Source organism: Xenopus tropicalis, chromosome 3, assembly GCF_000004195.4.
Source record: "Xenopus tropicalis strain Nigerian chromosome 3, UCB_Xtro_10.0, whole genome shotgun sequence".
NCBI lineage: Eukaryota > Metazoa > Chordata > Amphibia > Anura > Pipidae > Xenopus > Xenopus tropicalis.
The window spans coordinates 142,155,124-142,175,488 of NC_030679.2; the positions used below are offsets into that span (position 1 = coordinate 142,155,124).

Consider the following 20,365-nt stretch of genomic DNA (forward strand, 5'->3'; position numbering starts at 1 on the left):
ACCCTATAGAGCAGGGGGTAGAACTGCCCCACATCCCAGTAGAAAGTAACAGTACAATCACATACCCTATAGAGCAGGGAGCAGGGTGTAGAACTGCCCCACATCCCAGTAGAAAGTAACGGTACAATCACATACCCTATAGAGCAGGGAGCAGGGGGTAGAACTGCCCCACATCCCAGTAGAAAGTAACAGTACAATCACATACCCTATAGAGCAGGGAGTAGAACTGCCCCCACATCCCAGTAGAAAGTAACAGTACAATCACATACCCTATAGAGCAGGGAGCAGGGGGTAGAACTGCCCCACATCCCAGTAGAAAGTAACAGTACAATCACATACCCTATAGAGCAGGGGGTAGAACTGCCCCACATCCCAGTAGAAAGTAACAGTACAATCACATACCCTATAGAGCAGGGAGCAGGGGGTAGAACTGCCCCACATCCCAGTAGAAAGTAACAGTACAATCACATACCCTATAGAGCAGGGAGTAGAACTGCCCCCACATCCCAGTAGAAAGTAACAGTACAATCACATACCCTATAGAGCAGGGAGCAGGGGGTAGAACTGCCCCACATCCCAGTAGAAAGTAACAGTACAATCACATACCCTATAGAGCAGGGGGTAGAACTGCCCCACATCCCAGTAGAAAGTAACAGTACAATCACATACCCTATAGAGCAGGGAGCAGGGGGTAGAACTGCCCCACATCCCAGTAGAAAGTAACAGTACAATCACATACCCTATAGAGCAGGGGGTAGAACTGCCCCACATCCCAGTAGAAAGTAACAGTACAATCACATACCCTATAGAGCAGGGAGCAGGGGGTAGAACTGCCCCACATCCCAGTAGAAAGTAACAGTACAATCACATACCCTATAGAGCAGGGAGTAGAACTGCCCCCACATCCCAGTAGAAAGTAACAGTACAATCACATACCCTATAGAGCAGGGAGCAGGGGGTAGAACTGCCCCACATCCCAGTAGAAAGTAACAGTACAATCACATACCCTATAGAGCAGGGGGTAGAACTGCCCCACATCCCAGTAGAAAGTAACAGTACAATCACATACCCTATAGAGCAGGGAGCAGGGGGTAGAACTGCCCCACATCCCAGTAGAAAGTAACAGTACAATCACATACCCTATAGAGCAGGGGGTAGAACTGCCCCACATCCCAGTAGAAAGTAACAGTACAATCACATACCCTATAGAGTAGGGAGCAGGGTGTAGAACTGCCCCACATCCCAGTAGAAAGTAACAGTACAATCACATACCCTATAGAGCAGGGGGTAGAACTGCCCCACATCCCAGTAGAAAGTAACAGTACAATCACATACCCTATAGAGCAGGGGGTAGAACTGCCCCACATCCCAGTAGAAAGTAACAGTACAATCACATACCCTATAGAGCAGGGAGCAGGGGGTAGAACTGCCCCACATCCCAGTAGAAAGTAACAGTACAATCACATACCCTATAGAGCAGGGGGTAGAACTGCCCCACATCCCAGTAGAAAGTAACAGTACAATCACATACCCTATAGAGCAGGGAGCAGGGTGTAGAACTGCCCCACATCCCAGTAGAAAGTAACGGTACAATCACATACCCTATAGAGCAGGGGGTAGAACTGCCCCACATCCCAGTAGAAAGTAACAGTACAATCACATACCCTATAGAGCAGGGAGCAGGGGGTAGAACTGCCCCACATCCCAGTAGAAAGTAACAGTACAATCACATACCCTATAGAGCAGGGAGTAGAACTGCCCCCACATCCCAGTAGAAAGTAACAGTACAATCACATACCCTATAGAGCAGGGAGCAGGGGGTAGAACTGCCCCACATCCCAGTAGAAAGTAACAGTACAATCACATACCCTATAGAGCAGGGGGTAGAACTGCCCCACATCCCAGTAGAAAGTAACAGTACAATCACATACCCTATAGAGCAGGGAGCAGGGGGGTAGAACTGCCCCACATCCCAGTAGAAAGTAACAGTACAATCACATACCCTATAGAGCAGGGAGTAGAACTGCCCCCACATCCCAGTAGAAAGTAACAGTACAATCACATACCCTATAGAGCAGGGAGCAGGGGGTAGAACTGCCCCACATCCCAGTAGAAAGTAACAGTACAATCACATACCCTATAGAGCAGGGGGTAGAACTGCCCCACATCCCAGTAGAAAGTAACAGTACAATCACATACCCTATAGAGCAGGGAGCAGGGGGTAGAACTGCCCCACATCCCAGTAGAAAGTAACAGTACAATCACATACCCTATAGAGCAGGGGGTAGAACTGCCCCACATCCCAGTAGAAAGTAACAGTACAATCACATACCCTATAGAGTAGGGAGCAGGGTGTAGAACTGCCCCACATCCCAGTAGAAAGTAACAGTACAATCACATACCCTATAGAGCAGGGGGTAGAACTGCCCCACATCCCAGTAGAAAGTAACAGTACAATCACATACCCTATAGAGCAGGGAGCAGGGGGTAGAACTGCCCCACATCCCAGTAGAAAGTAACAGTACAATCACATACCCCAGTGCAGTCCAACTTCTGTGGTACTGAGGGCCGGAATTTTTCTGGCCTCCGTGGTGGAGGGCCAATAATGGAAGCAAGTTTTGGCTACTCCCCCTTTTAAAACCACACCCACTTGAAACCACACCCATGTTATCACATGACCATAGCCATATTAATGTTGGTAAAACAGCAAACACCTGCCATACTCTGCCTGCCCTACCCTGTCTGTGTGTGCCATACTCTGCCTGCCCTACCCTGCCTGTGTGTGCCATACTCTGCCTGCCGTACCCTGCCTGTGTGTGCAATACTCTGCCTGCCCTACCCTGCCTGTGTGTGCCATTCTCTGCCTGCCCTACCATGCCTGTGTGTGCCATACTCTGCCTGCCCTACCCTGCCTGTGTGTGCCATACTCTGCCTGCCCTACCCTGCCTGTGTGTGCCATACTCTGCCTGCCCTACCCTGCCTGTGTGTGCCATACTCTGCCTGCCCTACCCTGCCTGTGTGTGCCATACTCTGCCTGCCCTACCTTGCCTGTGTGTGCCATACTCTGCCTGCCCTACCCTGCCTGTGTGTGCCATACTCTGCCTGCCCTACCCTGCCTGTGTGTACCATACTCTGCCTGCCCTACCCTGCTTGTATGTGCCATACTCTGCCTGCCCTACCCTGCCTATGTGTGTCATACTCTGCCTTCCCTATGCTATCTGTGTGTGTCATACTCTGCCTGCCCTACCCTGCCTGTGTGTGCCATACTCTGCCTGCCCTACCCTGCCTGTGTGTGCCATACTCTGCCTGCCCTACCCTGCCTATGTGTGCCATACTCTGCCTGCCCTACCCTGCCTGTGTGTACCATACTCTGCCTGCCCTACCCTGCCTGTGGTGTGCCATACTCTGCCTGCCCTACCCTGCCTGTGTGTGCCATACTCTGCCTGCCCTACCCTGCCTGTGTGTGCCATACTCTGCCTGCCCTACCCTGCCTGTGTGTACCATACTCTGCCTGCCCTACCCTGCCTGCGTGTGTCATACTCTGCCTTCCCTATGCTATCTGTGTGTGTCATACTCTGCCTGCCCTACCCTGCCTGTGTGTGCCATACTCTGCCTGCCCTACCCTGCCTGTGTGTGCCATACTCTGCCTGCCCTACCCTGCCTATGTGTGCCATACTCTGCCTGCCCTACCCTGCCTGTGTGTACCATACTCTGCCTGCCCTACCCTGCCTGTGTGTGCCATACTCTGCCTGCCCTACCCTGCCTGTGTGTACCATACTCTGCCTGCCCTACCCTGCCTGCGTGTGTCATACTCTGCCTTCCCTATGCTATCTGTGTGTGTCATACTCTGCCTGCCCTACCCTGCCTGTGTGTGCCATACTCTGCCTGCCCTACCCTGCCTGCGTGTGCCATACTCTGCCTGCCCTACCCTGCCTATGTGTGCCATACTCTGCCTGCCCTACCCTGCCTGTGTGTGCCATACTCTGCCTGCCCTACCCTGCCTTTGTGTGCCATACTCTGCCTGCCCTACCCTGCCTGTGTGTACCATACTCTGCCTGCCCTACCCTGCCTGTGTGTGCCATACTCTGCCTGCCCTACCCTGCCTGTGTGTGCCATACTCTGCCTGCCCTACCTGCCTGTTTGTGCCATACTCTGCCTGCCCTACCCTGCCTGTGTGTACCATACTCTACCTGCCCTACCCTGCTTGTGTGTGCCATACTTTGCCTGCCCTACCCTGCCTGTGTGTGCCATACTCTGCCTGCCCTACCCTGCCTGTGTGTGCCATACTCTGCCTTCCCTACCCTGTCTGTGTGTACCATACTCTGCCTGCATGTGCCATACTCTGCCTGCCCTACCCTGCCTGCGTGTGTCATACTCTGCCTTCCCTATGCTGCCTGCGTGTGCCATACTCTGCCTGCCCTATGCTGCCTGTGTGTGCCATACTCTGCCTGCCCTACCCTGTCTGTGTGTGCCATACTCTGCCTGCCCTATGCTGTCTGTGTGTGCCATACTCTGCCTGCCCTATGCTGCCTGTGTGTGCCATACTCTGCCTGCCCTACCCTGTCTGTGTGTGCCATACTCTGCCTGCCCTATGCTGCCTGTGTGTGCCATACTCTGCCTGCCCTACCCTGCCTGTGTGTACCATACTCTGCCTGCCCTACCCTGCCTGCGTGTGTCATACTCTGCCTTCCCTATGCTATCTGTGTGTGTCATACTCTGCCTGCCCTACCCTGCCTGTGTGTGCAATACTCTGCCTGCCCTACCCTGCCTGCGTGTGCCATACTCTGCCTGCCCTACCCTGCCTATGTGTGCCATACTCTGCCTGCCCTACCCTGCCTGTGTGTGCCATACTCTGCCTGCCCTACCCTGCCTTTGTGTGCCATACTCTGCCTGCCCTACCCTGCCTGTGTGTACCATACTCTGCCTGCCCTACCCTGCCTGTGTGTGCCATACTCTGCCTGCCCTACCCTGCCTGTGTGTGCCATACTCTGCCTGCCCTACCTGCCTGTTTGTGCCATACTCTGCCTGCCCTACCCTGCCTGTGTGTACCATACTCTACCTGCCCTACCCTGCTTGTGTGTGCCATACTTTGCCTGCCCTACCCTGCCTGTGTGTGCCATACTCTGCCTGCCCTACCCTGCCTGTGTGTGCCATACTCTGCCTTCCCTACCCTGTCTGTGTGTACCATACTCTGCCTGCATGTGCCATACTCTGCCTGCCCTACCCTGCCTGCGTGTGTCATACTCTGCCTTCCCTATGCTGCCTGCGTGTGCCATACTCTGCCTGCCCTATGCTGCCTGTATGTGCCATACTCTGCCTGCCCTATGCTGTCTGTGTGTGCCATACTCTGCCTGCCCTATGCTGCCTGTGTGTGCCATACTCTGCCTGCCCTACCCTGTCTGTGTGTGCCATACTCTGCCTGCCCTATGCTGCCTGTGTGTGCCATACTCTGCCTGCCCTACCCTGCCTGTGTGTGCCATACTCTGCCTGCCCTATGCTGTATGGCATACACAGGCAGCATACAGTGACACAATGCTGGCACTGTTCCTACAGTCTGCACAATAGCTATATATTAAAAAACTTTTAACCACAGTATATGTTCTTTTTATAGTGTGTAGGGATTATTTGTCTGAGGTGTGAACAGGGGAACAATGTGGGTGATAACAGTCTGAGCCTGAGGGGTGAACACTGCAGGGGGTGAACAATGTAGGGATTAAAAGGTGTGAACAACACAGGGGATTACATTTTAAAACAATACAGGGGGATTACAGCCTGAATCTGAGGTGAGAACCATGCAGGGGGGGCAGTTAATCTCAGTACTGATACCATTTAAAGCTTACACAAAGGTAAGCCATCAAAGCAGCCAGACAGGTGGGGGCCACACAGAGGGGGGTCGCGGGCCGCCAGTTGGACAGCACTGACATACCCTATAGAGCAGGGAGCAGAACATACAGGTTGAGCCTGAAAGAGCAAAAAGGAATACAAAATGGAGGCTCTGTCTATACTGTCCCATTGCATGCTGGGTGTTGTAGTTTTATATTAATCCTAGCTCTAGGCTAATTGTTACAATTACAGTTGTATATATTTATAAAAACACTAGGAGAAAAAAAAACTTTGGCTAGTTTCCAGGTGGTACTTTCCAGGTACTTTGAAAACCCACCAGGGCTTTAGATTAGCAGCCCAATTTGGCGGGAAAACCACCAACCTGGCAACCCTGTTCTGAGGTAAAGTTTGCAGCCTGCAAAACCTTCATATCAGTCTTCATTTCTGCAGTGTCTTCCTCTCCCCAGCCCTGCCTGCATCTGTGGCTTGATTGGTCAGTTTCACTGTCTGTCAGGAGAGCTGCACTCTGATTGTAGAAGCCACAAGAAGAAAGATCCAATCAGAGTGCAGCTGATTGCCAGAGCTTGCAGGGATGCATGAACCTACACAGATGTAAAGGTAACAGCGCAGAGAGAGTCAAGTACAGAGTGAGGTTTATTTTCTAATGTGCCAAGCAGGTTTGGGGAGGCTGAGCCTACCTTAGCCTTATTATCCGCCTGTGCCCATAAGGCTTCACACTATATATCCTCCCCCTCCACATGCTGGAGACAATATGGAGAGGAAGGCACAATACACCACATATTGTGGAGCTGCCCTGTCATAAGAGACTATTGGACAGCAGTGTTATCTCTTTTACAACCATTACAGTTAGGCCCATTAACATTCTTACTGGGTCTCCCATCTCTAAAGTTCAAAAATCACATCCAGAAATTAGCGCAATACTCACCGCAGCTAAACGGCTACTTGCTGGGATACACCCTTTGTATTGGATATATCCCCTCCGTTCAACAGCGACATCACATTTTCCTAAAACAAAAAGCAGCTTTCACCCAGCAGCCATTTTCCCTCTCACACATCTTCAGTGACATTTACACAATATCAGGCTAATTCATCGTTTGGCCCAACAACGGGCATAGGTGGAGCCGGTGCGGCCCCTGATCTGACAGAAAATCTAACCTGCCCAATCGAGATCTGGACAATTGAAGCCAGATGTCAGTCGGATAGGCCCGTCATTGGTGCCCATACACAGGCAGATAAGCTGCCAAATCAGTCTAAAGGATCCAAATCAGCAGCTAAAATCTGCCTGTGTATGGCCACTGTAGGGGTTTAACAAAAATGGGCCCTTAGGACAGAAACCCCTAGGACAGGCCACAGGGTGGTGATAGTAAACAGGGACACTGGGATGACTGGGTTCTAAATAGTTAACAGGGTGTATACCTTTAGTTCGGGTTATGGCCACAGGGTGGTGCATAGGCCCATATAAGGGGTTGCAGCCATGTGCTGGCAGGCAGACATTTTGGGGATTGCTCCAGGCAGGAGTACCCCAGGTACAGTTTAGATAGCAGTTTATGTAATAGATCATTTCAGGAGTGATATGTAGGTCACTTAGCTAGAATGGGCGGATATTGCCCCTCCAGGAGTGGTAGTGAGGTTAAGACCTCCCGGCATTACATCTGCTGGAGTGCAGGGCCACAAGTGGCTAGGTAGGTGGACAATTCCCCGCTAGTCCAGGAGCCCGGATCTGAGGGTGCTTAGGCGTGAGTACCGGTGTGGGTCCCTGTGGTGATGCTTCTAGCGTGAGTACCGGGGAGGGCTCCAAGAGGGGGTGCCTCCTGGCGCGAGTACCGGGGAGATCACCTAGATGGGAGCACGTGGCGTGAGTACCGTAAGTGATCCAACAGAAAAAGGGTGTGGGTTATTGTTCCACAAGATCATCCCTGGGTGGAGGCACGCCTTTAAGGGAGAAATCCCTGTTAACCCCCATAGTAAGCGGGGGCTCAGGACTCCTGTAGCGCCAAGTATAGTGCTCCAATAGGTAGTGCCACAGAAATCTGCAAAAGTGGGCTACACCACCTTTACTATTAACCTCTGAGCAACAGGAGTGGCAGGTATTTAAACATGTCAAAGAGGCTGATCACTGATTATTAGTTTTTTGTGAGGGGTTTTACATGTCTTGTACTTTTTAACCAGGGCAGGGGAAACGGGGGAGGGGTGACGTAGAGAAGGGGAGGGGCAATGTGAAATGGATCATTATAGCAAAGATGTGCTAGTTCTGTGTAAAAAGACATTTATGGTCAAATATATCAGATATGCAGAACAAGCTCTGTTGCTGGGAGGGCCACACATGCAAAGACCGCAGTCGGATTATTTGGACAGGACATCATTGCAAGATGGCTGAATACATACAGATTCTGTTGTGCAAACAAATGGGCACAACTGACATTTTCTAACCAATCTGATTACAGAAATAATTGAGATCCATGGCACGGTTATAACACAGACAACTGTGCAGTTGCCTCTCTCAGATGTAGCTAGGGCACACAGTTTATATCACACACCACCTAGTGCAAAAGAGGTGCTTCTGTGCATACAGAGTGTATTAGTTCAGTCTGACCAATCTGTATTTGCCCACTGCAAACAAATTTAGGCATACACAATGTTTTCCATAGACTGCAAACACTGCCAGGGTGTTCCACCTGTCTATATGAGCCAGTTTCTATGATGATAGATGTTGCTGCAACAGGATCAGTTCCAAAGTGCTTGGCTTGAAGGTTGTAGAAGGCAAACAATGGAAGAAAATAAAGTAGTTGTGCAAATACAGAGATCTTTCCCGTAAAAGGATTTCCTGCACTCCTGTGCCCTTAGAGAGAATTCCCCAAGCAATACTCTAGATCAGTGCTGTCCAACTGGTGGCCCCCAACCCACCCACCCCCCCCCCCACCTGTCTGGCTGCTGTGACTGGTACATTTGTGTAAGCTTTAAATGGTATCAGTACTGAAATAACTGACCCCTCACACCTCAGATTCAAGATGTAAATTCCTGTATTGTTTATATATGTACTCGCCTGTACTGTTCACACCGTTAAGCCCCTGTGTTGTTCACCCTTTTCATTGTTCACACCTCAGGCTCAGACTGTAATCACCCACAGAGTAGGAGCAGAGCCGGCATTGTGTCACTGTATGTACTGCCTGCCCTATGCTACCTGTGTGTGTCATACTCTGCCTGCCCTATGGTGCCTGTGTGTGCCATACTCTGCCTCCCTATGCTGCCTGTGTGTGCCATACTCTGCCTGCCCTACGCTGCCTGTGTGTGCCATACTCTGCTTGCCCTATGCTGCCTGTGTGTGCCATACTCTGCCGTCCCTTCCCTGCCTGTGTGTGCCATACTCTACCTGCCCTACCCTGCCTGTGTGTGCCATACTCTGCCTGCCCTATGCTGCCTGTGTGTGCCATACTTTGCCTGCCCTACCCTGCCTGTGTGTGCCATACTCTGCCTGCCCTACGCTGCCTGTGTGTGCCATACTCTGCCTGCCCTACGCTGCCTGTGTGTGCCATACTCTGCCTGCCCTACACTGCCTGTGTGTGCCATATTCTGCCTTCCATACCCTGCCTGTGTGTGCCATACTCTGCCTGCCCTACGCTGCCTGTGTGTGCTATACTCTGCCTGCCCTACCCTGCCTGTGTGTGCCATACTCTGCCTGCCCTATGCTGCCTGTGTGTGCCATATTCTGCCTGCTTTATGTTGCCTGTGGGAGGTGATCCTGGCAGGGGTTTGTTCTGGGAGTTTGTTAGCAGTTGGAAATAGCCATTAAATGGTCCCTAAGGTGTGTAATTATATGCTGGGGGTAGCTGTGCATTCCACAGGGGAGGAGGCATATGGATTTAAGGGTGTGTCTTAATATGACATAATATAATTCTTTCACAGATGAATGAAGGGCGGTTCAAAACTTGTGAGGGACCCATAGGGTTAATGTTTCCCTATGGCTTTAAACTCTACCTTTCCTTTTTCTCCTTGTCACTAGGCAGGATGAATGTATCTATTAGGTACCCTACCATACTTTAATATAGTGTTAGGGTGGATCTTTCTTCTTGGCCTACAGCATTTGATCTGTGTGGATGCTCCTTGAAGCCTGGGATCCACACCAGCCCAGAAGGTTAGGCCCTAAGGGGACAAGGGAAAGCTAGAACAGGTTATATCAATTCATAGCACTTTCTAGGAAAGTGAGTCAGTTTCTATTTAGAAAGAGCAGCTTTCTTGCTCCACCCAGGAGAGGAGAGTCAAGGAGTAGTCTCCTACAGGCTTGCTTGCCTTGGATTAGGGACACATAAGTGCCAGGGACTAGGCCAGTCTTAACCCTGTTCAAACTCTACAAGAGAGGGATAAACCGGTGGACTTACCCCCCTGTCACTCTGTTGGTCATCTTTACCCTGCCCATACTCTATATGAGAGGGATAAACTGGTGGACACCATTCTACGTTGCTATATCATCAGTTGTATTCCTGAATCCTGTATTACCTCATCTGAGAGTGAGTATTGATTTGCCCTGCATCTCTTGGACAAATAAACAGTTGCCTCTGTTTGCAAGAGCTCCTGGCCTCCACCTATTAAATTATTGCACTTTTCACATACACCGTCAGTGGGAGGTGTAGTAATACAACACCCTCCATAAGCACCTTCCTTATTACGAAGGCCTATCCTGTTGAAACAGAGTTGCACGTACCCCATGCTCTATTACTAGTTGGACACTTTGACTGTTACGGCTAAATAGGGGTTACATTTGGCACCCAACGTGGGGCGGACAAGCACTGCCGGACACAATAGGAAAAGGGCATTCAGCTTGCTTCGCAAAATACCTAAAGTAATTACCCATTGGTTCAGGTTCTGAAGCTCTTTTCCCGTTTCTCCATTGGCTACCTGTGCTGTCAATCAATCTCCTGTCTCCACTTGAAACCACACCCATGTTATCACATGACCATAGCCATATTAATGTTGGTAATACAGCAAAAACCTGCCATACTCTGCCTGCCCTACCCTGCCTGTGTGTGCCATATTCTGCCTTCCATACCCTGCCTGTGTGTGCCATACTCTGCCTGCCCTACGCTGCCTGTGTGTGCCATACTCTGCCTGCCCTACGCTGCCTGTGTGTGCCATACTCTGCCTGCCCTACGCTGCCTGTGTGTGCTATACTCTGCCTGCCCTACCCTGCCTGTGTGTGCCATACTCTGCCTGCCCTATGCTGCCTGTGTGTGCCATATTCTGCCTGCTTTATGTTGCCTGTGGGAGGTGATCCTGGCAGGGGTTTGTTCTGGGAGTTTGTTAGCAGTTGGAAATAGCCATTAAATGGTCCCTAAGGTGTGTAATTATATGCTGGGGGTAGCTGTGCATTCCACAGGGGAGGAGGCATATGGATTTAAGGGTGTGTCTTAATATGACATAATATAATTCTTTCACAGATGAATGAAGGGCGGTTCAAAACTTGTGAGGGACCCATAGGGTTAATGTTTCCCTATGGCTTTAAACTCTACCTTTCCTTTTTCTCCTTGTCACTAGGCAGGATGAATGTATCTATTAGGTACCCTACCATACTTTAATATAGTGTTAGGGTGGATCTTTCTTCTTGGCCTACAGCATTTGATCTGTGTGGATGCTCCTTGAAGCCTGGGATCCACACCAGCCCAGAAGGTTAGGCCCTAAGGGGACAAGGGAAAGCTAGAACAGGTTATATCAATTCATAGCACTTTCTAGGAAAGTGAGTCAGTTTCTATTTAGAAAGAGCAGCTTTCTTGCTCCACCCAGGAGAGGAGAGTCAAGGAGTAGTCTCCTACAGGCTTGCTTGCCTTGGATTAGGGACACATAAGTGCCAGGGACTAGGCCAGTCTTAACCCTGTTCAAACTCTACAAGAGAGGGATAAACCGGTGGACTTACCCCCCTGTCACTCTGTTGGTCGTCTTTAACCTGCCCATACTCTATATGAGAGGGATAAACTGGTGGACACCATTCTTCGTTGCTATATCATCAGTTGTATTCCTGAATCCTGTATTACCTCATCTGAGAGTGAGTATTGATTTGCCCTGCATGTCTTGGACAAATAAACAGTTGCCTCTGTTTGCAAGAGCTCCTGGCGTCCACCTATTAAATTATTGCACTTTTCACATACACCGTCAGTGGGAGGTGTAGTAATACAACACCCTCCATAAGCACCTTCCTTATTACGAAGGCCTATCCTGTTGAAACAGAGTTGCACGTACCCCATGCTCTATTACTAGTTGGACACTTTGACTGTTACGGATAAATAGGGGTTACATTTGGCACCCAACGTGGGGCGGACAAGCACTGCCGGACACAATAGGAAAAGGGCATTCAGCTTGCTTCGCAAAATACCTAAAGTAATTACCCATTGGTTCAGGTTCTGAAGCTCTTTTCCCGTTTCTCCATTGGCTACCTGTGCTGTCAATCAATCTCCTGTCTCCAGATTTGCATACAGCACGTTGGGGCATATTTCCTTAATCAAAAACTAGCTAGCCATATTCTTTATTTCCCAGGGTGCCACAGCCATGTGACCTGTGCTCGGATAAAATTCAGTCACACTTTACTGCTGAGCTGCAAGTTGGAGTGATATCCCCTCCGCCCCCCCCCCCCAACAGCTGATCAGCAGAACAATGGGAAGGGAGCAAGATAGCAGCTCCCAGTAGGTATCGAAATAGCACTCAATAGTAAGTCCAAGTCCGGCTGGGGACTCCTCCAGTTACATGTAGGAGAAACAATAGGTTAGCTGAAAGCAGTTCTTATGTGTAGCGCTGGCTCCTTCTGAAAGCTCAGACTCAGGCACAATGCACCTACACACCAATATTGCAGCTAAAAATACATTTGTTGGTTCAAGATTAAAATGTTAAAAAAATAGAGAAGGCAACTTTGAGGAAGGATCTCGCCGGAGGGGCCCAAAGCCACCAGAGGAGCCCGAAGAAGCTGCTGGAGATGCCTGAAGCCACCGAGGAGCCGAAGAAGTCAATGGAGAAGCCGTTGATGAACTATAAAGGTAAGTTCCACTGAACACCAATGGCACCAATGAAACCCTTACCCTCTGGCCAACAATGTTTTAGGGAGCCCCATTGCCACCAAGGACTGTTTACAGCATTTGAAATAATAATTTGTGTTCTGAACCCAAAAAGGGTCACTAAAAGGTCTTCTGCTTCACATAAATACTGTATATCCGACATTATCTCCTCTGCTGTTACACAATTGCTGCTTTCCATAGAAATTTACCAGTTTGGAAATCTCTTTGGCTCCACCCAGTTACCGATAGGGCAGTGAGCTGAAGGGTATGACCCTCACACATAAACATTTCATATAAACTGCCCCATCCAACTGAGTCTGCATAGTGTCCAGTCTGCACCATGGGCTGTAGAACTCTCTGCCTGTCTCTGCTTTTGCTAGTGGCCGGATCCTACGCCCAACAGTGAGTATAAGTCCCCAAAATCCATATCCCAATGTCCATTCTCTGTCTTAGGGTGTTTGTATTGTTCCATTGTCACAATTCTGCCAAATATTCCCAATGTCTGAGGTATTAGCCTGTATAGATCTGCTGCACCGACTCTCTGTCTGTCTGTATTTTTAGCTTTACTGTCTGTATTTTGGAATCATGGGATTATGGAATTGGAAGCTGTTTTGTCCAACACGTTCCTTTCTCATTTTGCTGTGTGCATTTCCCACTGAGTAACCAATTAATTATCTGCCTTGCAAGGGACAAAACATGAACCAAACTCCATGTCTGGTCCTTGCAAGGCAGATAACTAGATTACCAGTTCTCAGCTAGAGGGTAATAGGTGCACTATAAATCAGTCATTCTCACACCTAAATTATGTTCAGGGAATACACTACATGTAAGCTCTTCTAGAAGATTCTCTGGTAGAGATCTGGCAGTTTTGGGAAAGTACAGGTATGGGACCTGTTATCCAGAATGCTCAGGATCTGGGGTTTTTTTGGATAATGGGTCTTTCCACAATTTAGATTGCTATACTGTCTATTTAAAAATCATTTAAATGTGAATTGAAGCTAATGTGATTGTTTCGCCCACTGTTGGGTAACACAAGAGCTGAGATCCCACCACTCTTCATTGCACTATTGGCTTCTCACATAATGACCCGTAGGTGTTCTACTATGCGCACTGTTTAATGGGCATAAATGAACTCTAATACCTTTACCCTTTCTGTAGGCCAAACCCATCACTTGCTCCCTCAGAGGTTTTTAATACAAAAGGGAACACATCTGGGGGATATTATAGTAGAGCACTCAAACCATATATCTACCCCACAGATGCACTCTGATAACACCAAGCTTGCTACGTGTAGAGACGGAAGAGACCATTGTGGTAGATGCTCAAGGACACAACTCTGCATTTGAGGCCAACATCCTTATCCAGGACTTCCCTCAGAAGAAACTCAGTCTTGCATCAGCCAAAGTCTCCTTGAATAATAACAATGGGTTTCTTGGAAGTGCCACAGTAAAGGTGAGATGGAATGACACGTGACTCTACCTAAAATGGCTGCCCATGATGCAGCCAGTGAATATATGTGGGGCTCTGAGAGCTGTTATTGCGTTTCTGTTGTGTTTGGTAGGGTGAGAGCAGTTTGTGTCGTACCCTGTGTAATATGGGAGATGTTCCACACCTTTACTATCTGAGTTGTGCCTGTATTGTATTAATAGCCTGTCTTCCTCCAGATTCCCTCTGACCAACTCCCCAAAGAGACAAGAAACAATCAGTTTGTGTATGTCAGTGTGAGCTCCGGTTCATGTACACTGGAGAAAGCTGTGATGTTGCAATACAGCAGCGGCTATATCTTCATTCAGACAGACAAGACTATCTACACCCCAGGATCTAAAGGTAAGGCTGATTATGGCTGCTGAGAGATATAGGAAGCCATTATTTATTGGCACCACTAACTAATTTACCTGTTGCACTTGTGGGAGTTAATGCGTAAAATACAGTTAAAATTTCAGAGAAAAATTAATGCCAATTAATGGACAGAGTTGTCTTTCACTCCCACACTACTTCCTGTTACAGTTAGAGCTGCATCACTTCCTGTCAGCTGATCTCTGAGGGAGCACACAGCCCATCACAAAATGGCGGCTCAAGGGAAAGGATGTAAAAGGGCAATATTTACTGATATATATATTCCAGTTTGCGGACATCCTTTAATAGGCCACTTAATATGATATAAAGGGGCACTTTTACTAAAATGCTATAGTTTCTCATGTTTTTTTCATTTTAAAATTCGACTAAACTCATTATCCCATATCCCATATGAAAAGTCGGACCGGGAAAAAGTCGCAGCAACTGCTACTTTTTACAAGTGTTACCGCGAAAGCGCAAAAGTTTCTAATTGTTTCACCAAAACCTCTACATTATTACATTTTTGCACCAAAAATCCAAAGCCTCTAAAGTTTCAAGACAAAAGATCTTCCAGGAAAGGATTTGGATTTTTAGCCGTTTTGACAAATAGTAAATCTCGGAAAACACTAAAAATCCGAATCGATAAAAAAAAATCTGTTGGTTAGTAAATGGGCCCCAAAGAATCTGTTAAGTATTCATTCTTGGGGTTATGGTTTTCTTTAAATATATATTTTAGTTAAACATTATCTGATTTGGTTCATTGGAGGATTACAAGAAAGCCCAGCAGGCAGCACAGGGTTCAATGTAGACAATTATATGAGTGGTTGATGCTGCCTCTCATTGGTAGTGTGGGAGGGTATTGTTGGGAAGAACAGGGGGTGGGGCCTACCATAGCCACAGGCACTTATGTAGCTGTGGAGGACAAAGGCCGATGCATGGATCTTTTCAATACAATAAAATTTCCTCTTCTCTTGGTCACATTCTTGCTCTTCAGTCAAACAGCAACGCCCTTTGTATTCTCACCAACATACTCAATCTATTTCTCCACAGTTATGTGTTGGGTTTTCTCCATGAACTACAAGATGAATCCAATTACAAAACCAATGGTCATCAAATTTGTGGTAGGTCTTCTGTTCTTGTTAGGGTCAGACTGGGGTGGCTGGACACCAGGAAAAAAACCTGCTGGGCCCTGTCGACCCAGGCCCAATCCCCTCCTGCCCTCCCCGAATGCAGTAAAAGTAAGTGTGAGGTGCGTGCACGGAAGGGGCCGGTAGTGTGTAAGCAGTCGGCAAGGGCCCCTGGGATAGAAGCCCTGGTGGGCCTCGCACACCCCAGTCCAACTCCGGATCTTGTTTCTTATCTCTTGCCAAATTCAGTACAAAAACAGCAATGGAACCTGACGGAGGATATTATGAGTAATACAGTATTTTACAGTATTTCTTAGTCATTGACTAAAATATGGTAGTAGGAATGACAGAATAAATGTATAATAGAAAAAGTCAGCTCCTCTGTGGGACTTATTCCACATTTGACCAACAAAAAAATTGTGTTCATTGAAGTTTTGGTGAGATGGAGTCATGAGTAGGCAGCTAGAGTCAATGCGTAGGCAGCTAGAGTCATGAGCAGGGAGCTAGAGTCAATGAGTAGGCAGCTAGAGTCATGAGCAGGGAGCTAGAGTCAATGAGTAGGCAGCTAGAGTCATTAGCAGGGAGCTAGAGTCAATGAGTAGGCAGCTAGAATCATGAACAGGGAGCTAGAGTCAATGTGTAGGCAGCTAGAGTCAATGAGTAGGCAGCTAGAGTCAATGAGTAGGCAGCTAGAGTCAATGAGTAGGCAGCTAGAGTCAATGAGTAGGCAGCTAGAGTCAATGAGTAGGCAGCTAGAGTCAATGAGTAGGCAGCTAGAATCATGAACAGGGAGCTAGAGTCAATGTGTAGGCAGCTAGAGTCATGAACAAGGAGCTAGAGTCAATGTGTAGGCATCTAGAGTCAATGAGTAGGCAGCTAGAGTCAATGAGTAGGCAGCTAGAGTCAATGAGTAGGCAGCTAGAGTCAATGAGTAGGCAGCTAGAGTCAATGAGTAGGCAGCTAGAGTCAATGAGTAGGCAGCTAGAGTCAATGAGCAGGCAGCTAGAGTCAATGAGCAGGCAGCTAGAGTCAATGAGCAGGCAGCTAGAGTCATGAGCAGGCAGCTAGAGTCATGAGCAGGCAGCTAGAGTCATGATCAGGGAGCTAGAGTCATGAGCAGGGAGCTAGAGTCATGAGCAGGGAGCTAGAGTCATGAGCAGGGAGCTAGAGTCATGAGCAGGGAGCTAGAGTCATGAGCAGGGAGCTAGAGTCATGAGCAGGGAGCTAGAGTCATGAGCAGGCAGCTAGAGTCATGAGCAGGCAGCTAGAGTCATGAGCAGGCAGCTAGAGTCATGAGCAGGCAGCTAGAGTCATGAGCAGGCAGCTAGAGTCATGAGCAGGCAGCTAGAGTCATGAGCAGGCAGCTAGAGTCATGAGCAGGCAGCTAGAGTCATGAGCAGGCAGCTAGAGTCATGAGCAGGCAGCTAGAGTCATGAGCAGGCAGCTAGAGTCATGAGCAGGCAGCTAGAGTCATGAGCAGGCAGCTAGAGTCAATTAGAGTTATATACTGTCATTAGTTTAAGAATCATAGCAAAACTTAAGGGGAATTGAGGGGGAAGCAGAGAAGAGATCCCCTGCCTCATATATTATTATTATTATTAGTAGTAGTAGTGGTGGTAGTAGTAGTCGTATCTTTTTTCTGCTATGTTTATATTTTTGTTTCCATGTAAAAGAGCCCTGCAGAATAATGTTATATCCTCCAGAAAGGTGTCTTTCTTGCCCAGAACTCAACTTCTACACCATGAAGGCGCCTTACTCTATCAATTTATACTTAGTGTTTCAGTTTTTACAATTTGCCAGACTTTGCCATATGTGCATGTTTGTGGGAAAACTAGATGTACGGTCCCTCTGTATGTTCAGCCATAACTCTGAGTTTAACAAAGGCCTTGTCTCTGTAGAACCCAGATGGCATCATTGTGATGAGAGAGACCTTCCGCCCTACCAGTAAATCGGGGATTTTTTCTAAAACATATGCTCTGCCCAAGCTTGTGAGGTAAGAGACTCGGAAAGTTACAAGCTTAATACACCCAGACAGACTGACTGGCACACACGCACACACACACACACATACACTCACACACACACACTAACACCCTGCCAACACCAAATGTGTAGTCATAAATGGCCATTTACATGTGGGTGCTGTCTCACATTTAAACACCAAGAGAGTGCTGCATTGAGGGCCTAGAAGAAGGAGGACTTGGCAAAAAGTGATAGGAGTTTGGACAACACGGGGCATGACTATACATAAGTAGGGGCGCATTTGTCGATTTGTGGAACCAGGATGACAGCAATAACAGTAACAGCACTAATGTGGGTTCACCTCTAAATCACGTCTTTAGCAGCCATTGCCCCAAAACATTTTATGGAAATCAGAACTCATTTTACAGCCTTGTCCTGGGGCCGGCCACATTTAATATTGTACTTGGTGCTCGTGATAATTACATAACCCAACCGATTATGCTGTTCCAGTATCTACTGGGTTCTTTTCATTTGTTTCTCAGCTGTTTTCATAGAATTAAGGAATAAGCCACCAATTGCACTTCTCCTAGACCCTGACAAGGACCATAAAGTCCCCAAAGTGACCAAAGTCAGTCACCTTTATGCTCACATGTTGCACTGCTGCTGTCTGCACTTCCATACGTATGTTTAACTCCTCCAATAGTACAGATGGGTCACACATCTCTGATGAGAGCCTAAGGTGCATGAAGACCAAGAGGTACAGATGGTGTTTAAATATAATATAGTCTTCAATTCCAGCACCAAGTAGAATTTAGCAGATCATCCCTCAGTCCTGAGGAGCAAGCAAGGATAACCACAGTAGCAATTGTAGAGAATTCCTTCTTTCCACTCCTTCCCTGAGCCTCTAGCACTGACCCTTACCATATTTACTTGACTCTGGTGTTCCTGAGCTTTACAGGGGAGGGGGATAGGAAGCAAATGGCTGCTGTGTCCCAATACCATCAGGATGCAGATCTATCTCTTGCAGTATATGCCTGGCCTCTTTGCTCAAGGGGGCTTAAGCCTCACATTAATCATTAATGAAGTCAGCCTTGGTCAGTCCCACCACCCCGATTCATTCCACTTCATCAACCACAGCACCATTCCCTGAAGGGACAACATTTGGACAAGAACTCAAAGTTTCCAATTAAACGGGCGTTCAAGGGAAATGCTGTCAGAGCATGATGGGTGGTTTTGTTCACACACATACACACTCAGTATTCTATTGGATGCAATATTCTATTGGCAAATAACCATATCTCCTTTGTATCTGTACTAATAAATTGGCAGCCCCGGGATATGGACTGTCTTAGCAAAGTATGAAGACACCCCTCAGCAGGATTACACCACCAATTTTGAAGTGAAGGAATATGGTAAGTAGATGTTTTCTGCAACACAGCATGGCGTTGCCTCAAACATCACATGGTACAGACAGAAGGGAACCACAAAACTATGAGTTGCGAAGTTATTTATATTGTATCTGTAGTGTAAGTGCTAAGCAGAATCCAATATGGGGTTGCCAACTGGCTGGCAGGGCTGTATTTAGGTCCGGTGTCGGCTCTAGCTGCACCCCTAGGTTGCGAACGTCACGTCACGCATATGAGTGTGTGTGATGTCACTTCCACAGGAAGTAACGTCACACGTGCCCACTATAGTCATGGGAACCCTCACCCCTAGCTCCGCCGCCAGATTTGGCCAGGAAGTATTTTATTTATTTTTTTTATATTATTGATTATATACCCACCCAAGGGTTACCCCCCTAAGGCTGCCGCAGGCCCTTGGGTGCCTATATACAGATACAGCCCTGCTGGCCAGGATTAAAGTGGCCTGGTCTGTAAAAACAATTACTGATGCCAATGTTATTGATAGGGAAAATGGTTAAAAAGACAGGATGGCCAGTATTTTTTTATAGAGAAGGTGGCAACCCCACCCAATCAGAATTGCCACTTTATAGCACTGGGCACCTGAAGTTGTCGTTTTTTGTTTTTTTAAGCTAAAGCAGTTTTATTTTTCTCTTTGCAGTACTGCCCACAATAGAAGTCATTCTGAAGCCAGAAAATAGTTTCTATTATACTTCTTCTGAGACATTTTCAGTAGATATTGAGGCACAGTGAGTACTTGTAAATAGATGTATTTCTCTGCTATAGGGGTCAGTGACACTCAGTGAGTATCTGTGGGGGTGAGTGGGGGGTATAGGGATCAGTGACACTCAGTGAGTATCTGTGGGGGTGAGTGGGGGTATAGGGATCAGTGACACTCAGTGAGTATCTGTGCAGGGTGAGTGGGGGTATAGGGGTCAGTGGCACTCAGTGAGTATCAGTGCAGGGTGAGTGGGGGTATAGGGATCAGTGACACTCAGTGAGTATCTGTGCAGGGTGAGTGGGGGTATAGGGGTCAGTGACACTCAGTGAGTATCTCTGCAGGGTGAGTGGGGGGTATAGGGGTCAGTGACACTCAGTGAGTATCTGTGCAGGGTGAGTGGGGGGTATAGGGATCAGTGACACTCAGTGAGTATCTCTGCAG

The 20,365-nt window shown here is 48.0% G+C and overlaps 1 protein-coding gene across 1 annotated transcript in view; it reads left to right on the forward strand.

Annotated features, from left to right (window-relative positions):
• The first annotated feature begins 13,174 nt into the window (after positions 1-13,174).
• LOC100492134 (complement C3) overlaps positions 13,175-20,365 on the forward strand; it is a 60,279-nt gene continuing 53,088 nt past the window's right edge. Inside the window, exons 1-7 of the mRNA XM_031899488.1 lie at positions 13,175-13,280; positions 14,138-14,330; positions 14,543-14,705; positions 15,765-15,835; positions 17,740-17,834; positions 19,133-19,215; positions 19,865-19,952. Coding sequence (XP_031755348.1) covers positions 13,219-13,280; positions 14,138-14,330; positions 14,543-14,705; positions 15,765-15,835; positions 17,740-17,834; positions 19,133-19,215; positions 19,865-19,952 — 755 coding nt within the window. The 5' untranslated portion in view covers positions 13,175-13,218. The remainder of the gene's footprint in view (positions 13,281-14,137; positions 14,331-14,542; positions 14,706-15,764; positions 15,836-17,739; positions 17,835-19,132; positions 19,216-19,864; positions 19,953-20,365) is intronic.